The 18,934-nt window shown below is 38.5% G+C and overlaps 1 protein-coding gene across 2 annotated transcripts in view; it reads left to right on the top strand.

The window, feature by feature from the left end:
- The window catches only part of tfeb (transcription factor EB), a 136,893-nt gene that overhangs the window by 78,660 nt on the left and 39,299 nt on the right, over positions 1 to 18,934 (top strand). For both annotated transcript variants that reach the window (XM_061984856.2, XM_061984858.1), the window contains 5 exons: positions 9,271 to 9,375; positions 10,768 to 10,935; positions 14,693 to 14,791; positions 14,875 to 15,063; positions 17,309 to 17,398. In XM_061984856.2, the coding sequence (XP_061840840.1) occupies positions 9,346 to 9,375; positions 10,768 to 10,935; positions 14,693 to 14,791; positions 14,875 to 15,063; positions 17,309 to 17,398 (576 nt within the window). In that variant the 5' untranslated portion in view covers positions 9,271 to 9,345. The remainder of the gene's footprint in view (positions 1 to 9,270; positions 9,376 to 10,767; positions 10,936 to 14,692; positions 14,792 to 14,874; positions 15,064 to 17,308; positions 17,399 to 18,934) is intronic.

The raw sequence follows: 18,934 nt of genomic DNA on the forward strand, positions 1-18,934 counted from the left end.
GGCGGTGGCTCCTTGTTGTTAAGGCGGCCGCCTTAACAACAAAACGCTGCGGGAAACCCTGCAGTATATTGTTTCTGCTGAGTGTGAGCATGGTCCTAGTGCCCGCCACAACATATACATATATCATTTATTTTGTCTGGTCCCCACATTTTTCCCCTCTCTCTTCTTTTTTTATTTCCCGTCTTTCTATCCCCTCCTTCTACGGTCCAGCTGCTCCAAACAGTTAATATGTCCCTCACTAAATCTGTATAGCAGGTATGGGCGTCTATATCAACAATATCATTTTTATGAGCGCCTGGAAAGGACAGATTATAAAAAAAAATGTTAACTTGGGAAGTGCCGCGGGCCAGATTGTGGATGCTAAGTTACAAATAAAAATACATAACCAGGTGTACCCCGCCTTCCGCCCGAATGCATCTGAGATAGGCTCCAGCACACCCCCACCCCCCCCACCCCCCTCCGTGACCCAAAAAGGGACAAGCGGTAGAAAATGGATGGATTTTAGGCAGCATGAAGCGCCCGGAACTTTAAATACGCTGACAAAGTTTCTGCCTGGCCCCTGTGATAGAGCGAACATGAGAGCGGTGGTGTGTGGGTGCTGCGATCTGTGTGGCGGCAAACAGTGGAGAGTTTTTTTTGTAAATTTTTATATCAATGCACATATGTTAAAATTGTACAATTTCAATGTGCAAAAAATGGCAAGCAAAATGGTTATTCATTTAAACTATTTTTTCTAAAATTAGTTATGTTTTATCCGATTACTCGATTAATGGGACAAACTAATCGGTCTAAAATAATCGATAGCTGCAGCCCTATTGGATGCAGTACATTAAAAAAGTGTATCATTTTGAGCGTAGACCTTTTTCATCAAAACATTTTTTTAATCATTCTCTTAACGCGGGGGTCAACAACCCGCGTTTCTAGAGCCACATGCGGCTTTTTAGCGGCGCCCTGGTGGCTCCATGGAGCTTTTTCAAAAATGTATGGAAATGGAAAAAAAAAAGTTTTTTGTTGTAATATGGTTTCTGTAGGAAGGCAAACACGACACAAACCTTCCTAACTGTTAGAAATCCCACTGTTTACTATTTTTGTGTTTATGCTTCACTGATGAGAGTATTTGGCGAGCGCCGTTTTGTCCTACTAATTACAGCGGCCCTTGAACTCACCGTTGTGTGGACTGTGACTCAACAGTTTGCTTACATGTACAACTTTCTCCGACACTGCCACAGAAAGACGTGTTTTATGCCACTCCTTCTTTGTCTCATTTTGTCCACCAAACGTTTTATGCTGTGCGTGAATGCACAAAGGTGAGCTTTGTTGATGTTATTGACTTGTGTGGAGTGCTAATCAGGCATATTTGGTCAGTGCATAACTGCAAGCTAATTGATGCTAACATGCTATTTAGGCTAGCTGTATGTACATATTGCATCATTATGCCTCGTTTGTAGATATATTTGAGCTCATTTAATTTCCTTTACTTATGTCCTCTGTGTATTTAATTTATATGTGCATGTCTCATGACACATTATCTGTATGTAATATTGGCTACATGTCTGATAGTTGTTAGTGTGCCATGTTGTTCCAGACCACAGCAAACATTACCCAGCTTGCAAAGATTGTAATGATTCCATTAGAAGAACAAAGCCTGCCATTTTCTTTAACTTGGACACACACACCTATACCTTAGGCCAGGGATCGGCAACCTTTACCAGTCAAAGAGCCATTTTGACCAGTTTCACAAATTAAAGAAACAATGGGAGCCACAAAAATCTTTTGAAATTTAAAATGAAATAACACTGCATACAAAGTTTTTTTTTGCTTTGTGCTATGTATAAACCAAGGGTCTCAGACACTCGGCCCACACCTTAATATGAAAATTGAATGTTAGTGCGGCCCGCTGGTTTTTATATGAATGGCGCTTGACAGCGTCATACTTGTCAACCCTCCCGATTTTTCCGGCAGACTACGAATTTCAGGGCAACTGTTCTCTCGAACGTGCCGTGATGATACAGCATTTAGCGCCCACTACAACCAGCGTGCCGGCCCAGCCACACGTTGTATGGGACTTCTGCTTGCTCACGTAAGTGACAGCAAGGCATACTTGGTCAACAACCACACAGGTTACACTGACGGTGGCCGTATAAAACAACTTTAACACTCTTACTAATAATGCGCCACACTGTGAACCCACACCAAACAAGAATGACAAACACATTTCGGGAGAACATCTGCACCGTAACACAACATAAACACAACAGAACAAATACCCAGAATCCCATGCAGCCCTAACTCTTCCGGGCTACATTATACACCCCCGCTACCAAACCCCGCCCACCTCAACCACCGCACAGAGGAGAAGGGGGGGGCTGCATGGGATTCTGGGTATTTGTTCTGTTGTGTTTATGTTGTGTTAAGGTGCAGATGTTCTCCCGAAATGTGTTTGAACCAAAACCAAACAAGAATGACAAAGTGTGGCGCCTTATTAGTAAGAGTCTTAAAGTTGTTTTATATGGCCACCGTCAGTGTAACCTGTGTGGCTGTTGACCAAGTATGCCTTGCTGTCACTTACGTGTGCAAGCAGAAGATGCATATAACAAGAGGCTGGGCTGGAACACTGTTTATACAGATAGCAGATGGTGCTAAATGCTGTACCATCATGGCACGCCCTTATTATTGTTGTAAGGGTGAAAATCGGAGAATATTAACTCCGGGAGTTTTCTGCGAGAGGCACTGAAATCCGGAAGTCTCCCGGGATAATCGGGGAGGAGGGGGTCGGCAAGTATGCAGCTGAGCCGCATCAGAGTGATCAAAGAGCCGCGGGTTGCCGACCCCTGCCTTAGGCCATTCTAAGACAGTCATTTCCAGGAGTTATCTCACCCTCTGAGAAGTTTTACTAATGTTTTCCAATGTTGTAAAAATGTGTAGAATAAATATTACATTTCAACATTTCTGCCAACGTAGATTTGCGTCAGCCTGCGACACATAGACATTTTGATAGTAGGCTAATATAGCTAATATAGACACTTACATAATGTGTTGTCTTCATTATAACACTTATATAAGACTTTTAAAGTCATTTTTAATGGTAGGCTAATATAGCTAATATAGACACTTACATCATGTGTTGTCTTCATTATAACACTTATATAAGACTTTTAAAGTAATTTTGATAGTAGGCTAATATAGCTAATATAGACACTTACATCATGTGTTGTCTTCATTATAACACTTTTATAGGACTATTATTCTTTTACGGCTCCAGACAGATTACCTTTTTGTATGTGTGGTCCAATATGGCTCTTTCAACATTTTGGGTTGCCGACCCCTGTCTTAACGTTTTACTGCCAGCTTATGCATATTTTGGAGCTTGGCTTGGACCAAAAATAAATCACTAATTATGCATTCAATGTGTGAGCGAGCATCTGGAAGACAACAAATATTACAGAGTCTCAAACTCCCAATTTGAGGGCGTGTTGGCGACTGAATGTCAGCGCTCCCATTTGTCCTCCTGCATGGGTGTGTGTTTCTCATGTGGGCTCTCTGCCGGGCACAAAGCGGGCAGTGTGTGCCCCCTCGGGTGCTGAAACGTACACTTTGGACAACAGGCAGCTTCAGCCTTCTTCAATAGGAGCTGCCCTTCTTATTGTACCTCACGCACAATGACCGTTTTCTCTCGCTTTGTCTCCTCCCCCCTCCCCCGTCGTTCTCGTCTTGGTGACCGTGAACATCCAGCGTCTGAGTCCGGCTCGGGTCGGCGGTCAGACCCCCGATGCGGCTTTTTCGCCGTCTGTCAAAACAACACTTGGACGGGGAAAATTAAGTCGAAGTCATTTCCCGTCCCAGCTGAGTCATGCAGGGAAGGAACTTGTCTTTGCAGAAAGGGGAACTCTGTCAGTCTCGGGACTCCCCGCTGAGTTTGTGTAAGAGTCGGCGCTGAGATTGTGTGTCTGGGAGAACAGGAGGAGGCGCTATAGAGATTAAGGGTGTTCCCCATTATCCCTCTGCTCACATGACCGTAGAAGAAAAGCACATGACTGCCATGTGACCGCTTCATTGTTTTTGAAAATCACAGTCGGCGTGGCGTGTTCGACCCCCAAGTTGTATCATGTGTGGTATGCACGTTTCTCCCATCCATCCAGCCTTTATTCAAAAATAAAACAAGGGAGGTTCTAAACACTGCATGTCTGATGCAAGGGCTGTTTAAAACCTTTCTTACGTCACAACTCTGGAGACCGATGAGCGTTGTCGGCAGTTTTAACGACATTCAAAAGGGTCAAACTAAAAGGACAAACAATACAGTCAACATATACATATGTTATGCAAACGTATATATATATATATATATATATATATATATATATATATATATATGCTGTAATGCTACCTTACAAGGCATAAAGAAAGATAAGAAATATGAATTTGTACTACTAACGCAGGGGTCGGCAACTCAGAATGTTGAAAGAGCCATATTGGACCAAAAATACACACAACTTTGCGCCTATAACAATCCGGATGCTTCTTTTCCTCTTTGGTCCGATGGACACGACGTCCACAGTTTCCAAAAACAATTTGAAATGTGGACTCGTCAGACCACAGAACACTTTTCCACTTTGTATCAGTCCATCTTAGATCAGCGAAGCAGACGGCTTTCTGGATGTTGTGGATAAACGGTTTTCGCCTTGCATAGGAGAGTTTTAACTTGCACTTACAGATGTAGCGACCAACTGTAGTTACTGACAGTGGGTTTCTGAAGTGTTCCTGAGCCCATGTGGTGATATCCTTTACACACTGATGTCGCTTGTTGATGCAGTACAGCCTGGGGGATCGAAGGTCACGGGCTTAGCTGCTTACGTGCAGTGATTTCTCCAGATTCTCTGAACCCTTTGATATTACGGACCGTAGATGGTGAAATCCCTAAATTCCTTGCAATAGCTGGTTGAGAAAGGTTTTTCTTAAACTGTTCAACAATTTGCTCATGCATTTGTTGACAAAGTGATGACCCTTGCCCCATCCTTGTTTGTGAATGACTGAGCATTTCATGGAATCTACTTTTATACCCAATCATGGCATCCACCTGTTCCCAATTAGCCTGTTCACCTGTGGGATGTTCCAAATAAGTGTTTGATGAGCATTCCTCAATTTTATCAGTGTTTATTGCCACCTTTCCCAACTTCTTTGTCACGTGTTGCTGGCATCAAATTCTAAAGTTAATGATTATTTGCAAAAAAAAAAAATGTTTATCAGTTTGAACATCAAATATGTTGTCTTTGTAGCATATTCAACTGAATATGGGTTGAAAATGATTTGCAAATCATTGTATTCCGTTTATATTTACATCTAACACAATTTCCCAACTCATATTGATCCATTATGAAACCAACCTGAGATATTTCTGTCCGTTACGTTTAGTTCGAAATTGGTAACCGTGCGTTTTCTCTCTCAAAACGGAGTCAAATGTGCTGGAGACACATTATCAGTCCCGCGTTGCAACAAAGGGATAACGTTAACGTTACTCACAAAAAAGATGAACTCATGAATGCCTGTTGCCACTCAAAACAACACAGAAAATGCACTCTCCAAGAAGTTCCTAACACTCTGAAAGTTAATACAAAACAGTTGCTGCTTCGCTTCCTTAAAAAAATCTCCTCGTTAACAAAATATTAAAAACACACAAAGACGGACACAACGGATCAATGTACCCGGACTATGGACTTAAAAAGTTACGTACCGTGAGTTCTTCCCTTCATCTATGGCTCCAACACGATTCCTCTTCAGGTGCTCCAGAAGCACGGTTGTACTTCCGTGCCATTTTGCAGGAAACTGTCTTCTTTGAAGTCTTTAAAGTAAAGTGTTCCCACACTTTTGACGACTTAGGTTGTACACTTTTCTCCATTGAAGCAATAACCTCAAGATGTTTCTCCGCTGAACTGTTTTCGTCCGCCATTTTTTCGAATGTTTAGGCAAAGGAGACGGTGTCGTCACGTGAGCTGCACATGACACATCATTGGCTGGCTTACTGCCACCTCATGAGACGTAGCCTCAGCACCGCCCTGTCGCTGTTTTGTACTGTTTTTGTACTTATTTTGATTATTGTTTCTCAGCTGTTTGTAAATGTTGCAGTTCATAAATAAAGGTTTATAAAATAAAATTTGAAAAAACAAAGCCTCACCGCATGCGCATAGCATAGATCCAACGAATCGATGACTAAATTAATAGCCAACTATTTTTATAATCGATTTTAATCGATTAGTTGTTGCAGCTCTAATCAAAATGACTTTAAAAGTCTTATCTAAGTGTTATAACGCTTTCAGAATTTACATGATTATCAAAATTGGTTCCGGTCATACAGAGCGACCAACCTGCTCAGTGGCCTAGTGGTTATAGTGTCCGCCCTGAGATCGGTAGGTCGTGCGTTCAACCCCGGCCGAGTCATATCAAAGACTACAAAAATGCGACCCATTAACTCCCTGCTTGGCACTCCGCATCAAGGGTTGGAATTGGGGGCTAATTCACCAAAATGATTCCTGAGCGTGGCCACCGCTGTTGCTCACTGCTCCCCTCACCTCCCAAGGGGTGGAACAAGGGGATGGGTCAAATGCAGAGGGTAATTAAACCGCACCTAGTGTGTGTGTGTGACTATCAGTGGTACTTTAATGAAGACAACACATGATGTAAGTGTCTATATTAGCTATATTAGCCTACTATCAAAGGCTAACGCAAATCTTCGTTGACAGAAATGTTGTATTTTAATTTTTATTCTACACATTTTTGCAACATTGGAAAACATTAGTAAAATAGAGGCTTCTCAGAGGGTGAGATTACTCCTGGAAATTACTGGCTCAGAATGGCCAAAGGTATAGATGTGTGTGTCTAAGTCTTCTAATGGATTTATTACAATCTTTGCGAGCTGGGTAACGTTTGCTGTGGTCTGGAACAACATGGCACACAAACAACACAGAAATGCAGCCAATATTGCATACAGATAATGTGTCGTGAGACATGCAGATGTATTTTAAATACACAGACGACATAAGTAAAGGAACTTAAATGAGCTCAAATATACCTAGAAACGAGGCATAATGATGCAATATGTTCATACAGCTAGCCTAAATAGCATGTTAGCACCGATTAGCTTGCTGTCTTGCACTGACCAAATATGCCTGATTAGCACTCCAACAAGTCAATAACATCAACAAAGCTCACCTTTGTGCATTTATACGCAGTATAAAAGATCTGGTGGACAAAATGAGACAAAAAAGGAGTGGTATAAAACACGTCTTTCTGTGGCAGCATCGGAGAAAGTTGTACATGGAAACAAACTACGGTGAGTTCAAGGATCGCTGAAACGCAAAACGGTGCTTGCCAAATACTCTCATCAGTGAAGCATAATTACAAACATATTAAACAGTGGGATTTCTAACAATTAAGAAGGTTTGTGTCATGTTTGTCCTCTGAATGAAACCATAGTAGAACAAAAAAATAAATAAAAACATTTGTAATCTTTTTCCATTTTCACACATCTTTGAAAAAGCTCCAGGGAGCCATTAGGGCGGCGCTAAAGAGCCGCGGGTTGCTGACCCCCGTACTAACACCATCTTAGATGACATCGAAAATCATCGCTAAGACGCTGCCACAAAAAGACGTGTTTTATGCCACTCCTTCTTTGTCTCATTTTGTCCACCAAACGTTTTATGCTGTGCGTGAATGCACAAAGGTGAGCTTTGTTGATGTTATTGACTTGTGTGGAATGCTAATCAGGCATATTTGGTAAGTTCATAACTGCAAGCTAATCGATGCTAACATGCTATTTAGGCTAGCTGTATGTACGTATTGCATCATTATGCCTCGTTTGTAGGTATATTTGAGCTCATTTAATTTCCTTTACTTATGTCCTCTGTGTATTTAATTTATATTTGCATGTCTCATGACACATTATCTGTATGTAATATTGGCTGCATGTCTGATAGTTGTTAGTGTGCCATGTTGTTCCAGACCACAGCAAACGTTACCCAGCTTGCAAAGATTGTAATAAATCCATTAGAAGAAGACAGCCTGCCATTTCCTTAAACTTGGACACACACATCTATACCTTTGGCCATTCTAAGACAGTCATTTCCAGGAGTTATCTCACCCTCTGAGAAGTCGAACTAATGTTTTCCAATGTTGTACAAATGTGTAGAATAAATATTACATTTCAACATTTCTGTCAACGAAGATTAGTAGGCTAATATAGACACTTACATCATGTATTGTCTTCATTATAACACTTATATAAGACTTTTAAAGTCATTTTGATAGTAGGCTAATGCAAACACTTGCATCATGTGTTGTCCTCATTATAACACTTACATGATACTTTTAAAGTCATTTTTAATGGTAGGCTAATATAGCTAATATAAACACATCATGTGTTGCCTTCATTATAACACTTATATAACACTTTTAAAGTAAGTTTGATAGTAGGCTAATACAGATAATATAGACACTTACATCATGTGTTGTCTTCATTATAACAATTATATAAGACTTAAAGTCATTTTGATAGTAGGCTAATATAGCTAAAATAAGCACATCATGTGTTGCCTTCATTATAACACTTATACAAAACTTTTAAAGTAATTTTAATAGTAGGCTAACAGCTAAAATAGACACATCATGTGTTGTCTTCATTATAACACTTATATAAGACTTTTAAAGTCATTTTGATAGTGGGCTAATATAGCTAATATGGACTCTTACATCATGTGTTGTCTTCATTATAAGACTTTTAAAGTCATTTTGATAGTAGGCTAATATAGACACTTACATCATGTGTTGCCTTTATTATAACACTTATATAAGACTTTTAAAGTCATTTTGATAGGAGGCTAATATAGCTAATATAGACACTTATGTCATATGTTGTCTTCTATATAACACTTAGTTATATAATACTTTTAATTTTTTGCGGGTCCAGTCAGATTTTGTTTTGTATTTATGGTCCAATATGGCTCTTTGACATTTTGGGTTGCCGACCCCTGGTATAGGGTCAACTCGATACTGTACCGATTAGAACTTTAATGCTTGGTCTAATCGTTGGTAATTACAACCACCTGCCAGTTTTTATTTTATTTTTTTTATTTTATTTTGGTAATCTTGGAATTGCTACAAAAACTCAGATTCAATGTGTTTTTTTGTTTATTTTTTTACATGATGCATACATTTTGTCCCTTCACTCTATTCTTACCCGTCACTAAAAAATACCTTTTTTTAACTTTGGATCCACCACAGCTTACACTACCTCTCGGACTGGACTGCGGTGCACTGACTTCGTCTCGCCCTCCCCTGCCCCCTCGCCCCCCAGCAATGGCCTCACGCATTGGTCTGCGGATGCAGGTAAGGGACACACGACAGTCAGCTGCCACTATTTAAGCGTTTACTACCGTCGAATCCTAGGGCCGAGCAATATAAATAAATAAATAATGATAAATGGGTTGTACTTGTATAGCGCTTTTCTACCTTCAAGGTACTCAAAGCGCTTTGACACTACTTCCACATTTACCCATTCACACACACATTCACACACTGATGGAGGGAGCTGCCATGCAAGGCGCTAACCAGCACCCATCAGGAGCAAGGGTGAAGTGTCTTGCTCAGGACACAACGGACATGACGAGGTTGGTACTAGGTGGGGATTGAACCAGGGACCCTCGGGTTGCGCACGGCCACTCTACCACTGCGCCACGCCGTCCCTAATATGGCTGAAAACTGTATCTCAGTATACATTCTTTATATCGGTCAATATCGATAATTGTTGATATTTTTCATCAAATGGACCAGGACAAAAATATATTAAATGTTAACAGTTTTATTTCAAATGTAATCCCTGATTATAATCCCCTCAGATACCAAGGCAGAAAGTAATGTCAACACAAGCATGGAAAACAACAATGTAAACAACATTCTAAAATCACAATAAACACGTAGCAATACGCTCTTAAAATAAAGGTGCAAAAATAAAGAATATGTAAGAAATGCTTAATAAAGTGTATCAAAATAGTGCACTGAAAATGTAAACTAACAGAAACCTAAGCAGAACAATTATTTGCAGTTTTACATGGCCAGTGTAACAATTAATTTGGTCTGTTATTCTTATTTAAGTATGGAAATTAATTCATGTTTCACAGTAATTATTATTGAAATATTATGAGAAGAAATTATTGATTTGAAGTAGCACATTTGTTATTAAATACATTTGCATGATTAATCCAAGTGTGTACATGTTTCATTCGATAATTTTTTGTGGATAATTATGAGTTAACATGTTATTTTGTACGGCCCTAATTTATAGGATAGTATAGGATAGGACCTTATTGTCATTGCACAAGTACAATGAAACTATGTTATGTATATATATATATATATATATATATATATATATATATATATATATATATATATATATATGTATATATGTGTGTATATATATGTATATATACATATACATGCTGTATATATATATATATATATATATATATATATATATGTATGTATATATATATATATATATATATATATATATATATATATATATATATATATATATACACATATGCATGCTGTATATATATATCAATTAAGTATGTATCGCAATATATATTGATATAATTTTATCGGCCCAGCCCTATGTCACACCTTGATGAATACAGTCAGTAAATACAGTAATATTTTTCATTATTTTCCATCATTTCATGCATGCATGCTAATTGTGCGCATTTGTTTCCGCAGCTGATGCGAGACCAGCTGCAGCAGGAGGAGCAGCGCGAGCGGCAACAGCAGCAACATGCAGCCTTACAATACATGCAGCATCGCATGGCTGCACCAGCTGCCCCCAGTGCGGCCATTAGTACCCCCCAGAACTACCAAAGCATGCAGGTCCCAGTGGAGATCCTTAAGGTCAGTTGAATCCTCACAGGAGAGTTTACACAGATATTTGCTAGGAGGGGTCTGTTGGTCATTTGTTTCCCTTTCAGACTAGAACATATCAATAAGGACTCCATTAAATGTCATGTATCACTCTGCATAAGTATGATCTTACACCTGTTGACTGTTCCTTAACATTAACTGAGTGTTGTTAAAAGGAAAGGCCATGTAACACAGTGGTAAAAATGCCCCTGTGCCGACTTTTTTGAAATGTGTTGCTGCCATTAAATTCTAAGTTAATGATTATTTGCCCCAAAAAATAAAGTTTCTCAGTTGCAACATTAAGTATCTTGTCTTTGCAGTCTATTCAATTGAATATAAGTTGAAAAGGATTTGCAAATCATTGTATTCTGTTTTTATTTACGAATTACACAACGCATTAACTTCACTGGTTTTGGGTTTTGTAGACGCACACAAAAAAGAAAGATAGCGCTTAGCTTTAACGACGACAAAGGAGCGCAGCCGAACCAACAGCAGCGAAAAATCCAAGGATTTCTATAAAATGCGATTTCAGGAATTAAGCGATATTTTTTAACTTGTAGTGTATTTTAAAAATGTTCTTTTGTTATTCCCAATATTTTGTTTCAAACAAATGCATCAAATTACATTTTAGTTGGAGTTAAATAGTGTGAAAATAGTTTTGCACAAAAAAGTGTGAAAAACTGTTTTAAGTGGGGATTGGGGCTCCAAAAAGATTTCTGCAAGGGGCCCCAATTTAGCAAAGGGCCGCTCTGGCTACCAAACTGCAGTGGAGGTGGCTAATACGTCAGCTGTCATTGTCTTTGAGTCTCTCAGGAGGCCGCATGAAGGACATGTTTGAGGGAAGGTAAAGAAATGTGGTGGAAGAGGGCGTGCATGGTGGGTAGGAGTGGTTGAACATGTTTGGAGATGGAACACGCAGCAGTGATGTAGATAAGCTGTGTCAGATGGTCACTGATACCACTCCAATGATTCCAAAGATGCTTTTGTGTGCCTTTCAAAGGTGCGTTTGTGCACACTATGCATTGCTAGGTATTTGGACGTCGACGTTCCTAGATCTGAAGACTTTCTTCAAAATGTTGTCCATTTTATTCATAACAAATGTGAGGATAGAAGTCTCAGATGTTGAATGAGGAGCCATCTCAAGCTGGATAAAAACACGCATATTATTACCTCTAAGATAGAAGTATAAAGTAATCAAGAATGTATTATTATAAAAAAAATAATTAAGAGGAGAGTCACTGGTCTGGTCTGGAAAATATTAACACAAAACTCATTTTATAGGCAATATTTACAGTTTTACATGCAGAAAACAATACCTAGAAATGACGCTACTATCATATATATCTGATTTATGACACCTAAAGACTTCCAAAGTTTGCAGATAAATAGATATGATCAAAATAGTATCAATCTCACGGAGATTCCCGAGACATTTTGAGAGATAATGAGGAAGCCAGTCACGTGATCCGTGACGTAGAGGAGGAACCACAGATCCCTTCCCCATCAACAACAATGTTTTAATCAAGCAACCTTTGTGAGAGCCAACAACGATTACTTTGGGAAAATTATGATCCAGGACCTTAGACTTTTGAGCCTGAATACAAAGAGGATGAGTAATAAGTTTTAGAAGTTTTTGATGTAGTTTTATTGTAATACTATTAGCATTAGCAGCATTGCTAGGTGCTCAACATACAAACTAACCATAATAAACAATAATAAAGCAAAAGTTAGGAGGAAAAAAATATGATTATGTTGTGGTAATGTTTCAGCTTCAAATTCTAATGGGCAATATGAGCCCATCAACACAGACGAATGAGCGAGAATGCCGTGATCACGTGATGGCAATAAACAAAAAGACAACGTCCGACCTCGTTTTTCCAACCGGGAAAATAATTCGCTTTAAGATTATTTTTATTTATGATAAATTTTTGCTTACAGAAATTAGTCCATTTTATATTTTTCTTTCCCATTTTATTTATTTATTATAACAAAGTAATTTACCTTCCAATTACAGTACGATGCTAAACAATTACAGTACTGAGAAATACATATTTTTAAATGGTTACTTGCATTATTATTATGTATTATAAGTTACATTACATTATAAACACTATGTAGTTTTTATCGGTTATTTCTTCAGTTTAACAGCATGATGTAGACCAGTGGTTTTCAAACTTTTTTCACCAATTACTCCCTCAGAAAAAAAATGGCTCTCCAGGTAGTAGGCCTACGTATTCATTAAAAACAAGGTTTTATTTAACAAGTATATTTAATATTTTTGGCCACTGTAACATTAGACACAGTTTGAACGGTAACACTGTGTTTAAATATAGGATAAGAAAACACTGATTTTTTTGTGTACCACTAAATGGAGCCCGCATACCACTAATGATACACGTTTGAGAATCCCTGATGGAGACAAAAGTTCTGAGTGTGACTGCATGAAGACAAATGTTTTCAAAGTAAATTATTGCATATTGTTCTACTGGGTGGCACCTTGAGACGAGATTGACAGTCTAAAAGTAACAATTATGTTTCTTCTCAGAATGATGCAGCTTTAAGTTGTAAGAAACTTTATTTTGCACAAAGAAATGTGAACCATTACTTACATTAGGATTGCACTTGGTACACTCAAGCACGTTTTTACTCCATAACCATGACTTTATTCTAAATCAGGGGTGTCAAACGTACGGCCCGGGGACGGTATTAGGCCCACAAACAGGTTGAATCCGGCCCACGGCCCGCAAGATGAGTTTGTTAAGTGTAACATGAGCTGCAATTTTTTAATGAAAGAAACCGCTGTTCTAAATGTGTCCATAGGGTGTCACAATAGCAATTCCAGTGTAACCCACGTCACACATGACACTGTTTAAAGATGACGTGTCAGCTGACTTTAAGCGCCCTCTGGATTGGCTGCCTCTACTCCAATCAGCGTTGATTACGGCTGGTGACAGACTAACGCTGTAGCAACGCACAATAACTTTTTTTTATTGTAAATTATCCACTCAACAGATAAAATAACAAAACGGTAAGATGCAAAGTCAACATGACAATCATCTCTGTGGTTTGGTTTCTGTCCAGCACTCGCAGTTTGTTGACGGCATGATGTGCACCCTGAACTCCATTGTAAAAATGTGTGTTTCTACATTTGTTGTGTTTGTTCTATTTTATTTTATGATTGATTCTACCATGTTCACATTGGTTAAGTTTGTACTTATGTTTCCTTTAATACGGCTTTCATGGTGTCATTTTGTTAATTGTTTTGATTATATTATAATTGTTACATTTGAAGGATGATAAATTAACGTGTTGTGGCAGCAACAAAGCGGTTTCAGGAAACACTCGGTTGCTTTTCCAAACACGTCTTTAATGAACTGCCAATATGAGAATGATGAACAGGAAGTTGTAAAAACACTGAGACAAAGTCTAAGTTTATGGTGTTTTTGAAACCGCACCAATTTTTTCCTCAGAATTTTCAACTAACTTGAAGTGGTTTGCAAGGGGATTATTTGTAAAACATGTACATTTTCAGAATGTGCTTGTTCTATTTTTGGCCAAAGAAAACTATTTTTGAAGTTTTCGTTATTTTTAAGTTATCATGCCATGATTTTACCAGGGAATAGATTTTCCTCCATGCGGACCCTGGAATAAAAAGACTTTGACACCCCTGTTCTAAATGATATTCAGAACTCCCTAAATAAGATGTATCAGTAACATGAGGGATACTGTGTTTTCCTTTGTAACGCAGGTACAGACCCACCTTGAGAATCCCACTGACTACCACATCCGTCAGTCTCGGCGGCAGCAGGTGAAAGAGTACCTCTCTACCACCTTTGCTACCAAACAGGTATGTTCTCATCATCATCATCAAGCAGTTCATCAATGATATCATCGTTATTTCACCGTTATCCATTCACTTTTTTTTATTAGATGGTTCACGCCGTAGCCGGCCCCATGCCGCCCTCTCCTCCTGCAGCCATGGGGCCCACGGGGGTCTCTGCCTCCCTGCCCCCTCCCCTCCAGTCTCCACACAGGCGACCGGAGCAGCTCATGAGCGGCAACAGCGCCCCCAACAGCCCCATGGCCATGCTCAACATTGGCTCAAGCCACGAGAAAGAGGTGGGACGTTTTTACATTTCATTTCAGGACAGTTCCTAACCTTTTTGACCTCAGGGCCCACCTCTTCCACTACAGGGGGGCCCGGATCACACTCAAATATTATTAGTAATCTTACTTTTGATTTTAATCGTATTCAATAGTTATATCTAACTTACTTACAGTTTAACAGGATAAACCTTGTCATTATGAACGCATGTGTTAATCACGAAGATTATTATCAAGGCTTAGGTCAGGCTGATTACAAAAATAAATACTCATTAAATCATAGGGCTGGGAATCTTTGGGTACCACACGATTTGATTCAGAATGGATTCTCAAATCAGAACGATTCTCGATTCAAAATCAATACTTTTTTAATAACATTGATGCCAGTTCTATAATTAACTACATTCTTCCATAACATATATAAACAAGCTGTGATACATTTTTACATTACTTAAACGAAAACTGGTTTTGCTGAATAAAATTCTACCCAAACATTTAATAAAGTCAAATACAAATAAGACAACAACAGAAGTATTTACTTTTTAAAGTAAATCTGTACAGCAGATATAGATCATCTACATCAACAATATGATTTGTATGAGTGGCTGGACTGAACAGATTGGAAAAAAAAAAAAAAGGAATCGATTTTTTAATTTTTTAATTTTTTAAATCGATTAAGAATCGTTCAAATAAGAATCACGATTCATTCTAAAATAACATTTTTTAAACACCCTTTTTTAAATACACTGCACAAGAAGGGACTGATGTACAAAGTGCTAAAATAAATACATTCCACTTAAATTAATAATAAATAATGTTAATATGTTTATTAACATTATTTATTATATAGTATATGTTTCTTGAATAAACTCAATAACTATTAAAGTGCAAATGAAAATACAGCTTCATCTCTTTAGTCATAATTTAGCCTCAGACTTCTTCTGTTTGTTGCCATTACTGCCACAAGTGGTGAAAAAGTGTATTACAATCGAGTACCGCCAATACCAGGGGTGTCAAACAAATTTTAGCTTAGGGGCTAACTAAACTGAAACTAAAAAATAAAGACAACTTCAGATTGTTTTCTTTGTCTTACTTTGGCTAAAAATAGAACAAACACATTTTGAAAATATTACAATAAAAGTATAGAAAAAAATATCGGCAACGGTAAGGTTTAGATCCACGAAGGAAAGAAGAAAGTAAATGAAATGTAACTGAATAAATGTACATATGCATAACATTTTTTTTTTTTGTATTATTATTTTTTTTATATAATTAAGTAACGTTTATGACAACCTTTTTCCAAAACACAATATAGAATGTGACAGGATAATGCATACATTTATCATTTGTTTTCAAAACGCTTACCACAAAGGGGGACCCCAAAATTTTACTGTTGGACCACATTTTTATGACTTGATGGGGTCCCTGGGACCCCATTTTGAAAATGCCTAGCGCCAACACTGATGGAGTATTGGTGCGTGCAAAACAGTGACAGTACAAAACTGGCCTGCGGGCCGGTTCTAACACTAATCAAATATCATTCCGGGGGCCATAGATAAAGATCCGGCTCGCGGGCCTTGACTTTGACACATAGGATGTAGATGATCTATATCTGCTGTACAGATATACTTTAGAAAAGAGAAGTGTTGGATACTTCTGTTGTTGCCTTATTTGTATTTGACGTTATTAAATGTTTGGGAAGCCTATGGTTGAGAAACACTGTTTTATAGTAACCACATTGAACCAAAATATCCGTGAAATATGACCTTACTGCGCACATATATAACATTATGAGGTTTGAATATTATCCCCATTAACTTCACACTGGCCCCATAAAAGACACTTTTGTCGTGCGCACAGTAGTTGCCTAAATGCAGTTGTTGACTAACTGAGAATGGCTTTCATTGAGGTTTAAACGCTTCATTATGGCCTTGTAGCGGCAATTACGACTTAACAAGTGACAGAGAGACGGCGCCGTGCCAAAGCCCTTTGAACCTGACAGACTTTGACCGAAACCTCTCGTCTTGTAATGCTCTGCCTCGGTTTGGTCCGTCTGACTGGGCGGACATAGTCCCAGCAGTGAGTCTCCATGGAGCAGAAGTCCCCTTTGAAATATCTTCTGGAGTGAAGCATGCTCCTGCAGGTGAGTTCACCCGAGGTCCTCGACGTATTGAATGGTTCCTCTGTGCTCTTTGCCATGAAAGTAGCTCCAGGTCATGATGATGATCACAAAACCAGCTTTCATGTGTGTTTTTTTCAGATGGAGGAGGTCATTGATGACATCATCAACATGCAGTCCAGTTACGATGATATCCAGGCCTACATAGACCCCATACAGATGCCCAACACGGTAAGTCGAGACATTCATATTTTGAAATAAGTCAATAAGTTAAATACTCGGTTAGTTTCTTCTAAATGTATCGATGCATCATCATCATCTATTGCAGAGCTGGGCAAATATTTTGACTCGGGGGCCACATTGAGAGAAAAAAAGTGGCTGGGGGGCCAATGTCTATGTGTGTATACATTTTATGTACACATTTAGCTGTGCAAATCTGCTGTACAGTGTGTGTGTTTGGGTCCCTTTTTTTCAGGAACACTAATACCAAAAGTCACAATGTCTGATAGAGTTCTAAAAAAGTTATGACAGACACCCTCCAAAAAACGGAATGGAATTTTACAGTTTTTTACTGAATGAGACACCCAAAATGTACGTGAAAATAAGGAAAGTGGGATTTACAATATTAACTATGAACAATAAAACACTGAATATTAACAACATATTTTACTTCTCAGACCAGCTACTTGATAGACATCTTTTACAATCAAACAAAACACAACAAAAATGCAACAAACAGCAAAATATGAATGCAAAGGGTAATAAACACCTACAATATGATATATTATCACTTTTATGCAGACATTTGTTGTAAAGATTTGCTTCCGCATCAGTTCCTGACACATGCATTTGGGGCTGGCTGCTCTGAAAACAAACCCCGCCCACTCTGCTTTGTTCCTCGTCTGAGCTGTTGTGACACTCAAAAGCGCAGATTTCAACCATTGAAACGAATGCAGCTGAGATAGGCTCCAGCACCCCCCGCGACCCCGAACGGGACAAGCGGTAGAAAATGGATGGATGGATGGATGGAAATACTTTTTATATTTCAAGACTTACAGTCATTTAAAAACAGCACTACACATCATAATGGTGGCTACAGTTTTGATGTTAAAGGTCTAAAAAAATTATGTAGAATGTCCGGCGGGCCGGATTGAAAAGCTTAATGGGCCGCATATGGCCCGCGGGCCTTATTTTGCCCAGGTCTGATCTATTGCAATATAAGTTCTTTGGTTTCTTCTGTGTGGAGAACTTTGGGGAAGGTTCTGATGACTTTTGGTATGGAAAAAGCCCACCTTTGGGCTAAACTAGAACATTAGTTGTCAAACTTGTTTCACTTGGCTCTCCAAGTACCACCATAATGACCAATGTTAAAATACAGTAGCCTAGTAGGCCCAAGTGTTCATTAAAAACAAGGCAGATGTTTTATTTAACAAGTATATTTCATATTTTTGGACACTGTAACATTACACACAGTTCGAACAGTAACACTGTGTTCCAATATAATGAAAAATAAAACACTGTATTTAAAAAATGTATTATTTAAATGTTTGGCGTACCATTTAGATGGAGCCGGCGTACATACCACAGTTTGAGAATCACTGAACTAGAACATAGACATGATATCAGTGACCTCTGACCTCATGAACAAACAATAAATCTCACCTCATTCATTCCAATATTGTAATTTAAAATGTTAGTGACTGTAAATGACCTGTTTTTACCATATTTTCTGAACTATAGAGCGCCAAATTCTAGATTTTGTTTTCT

Source organism: Nerophis lumbriciformis, linkage group LG23, assembly GCF_033978685.3.
Source record: "Nerophis lumbriciformis linkage group LG23, RoL_Nlum_v2.1, whole genome shotgun sequence".
NCBI lineage: Eukaryota > Metazoa > Chordata > Actinopteri > Syngnathiformes > Syngnathidae > Nerophis > Nerophis lumbriciformis.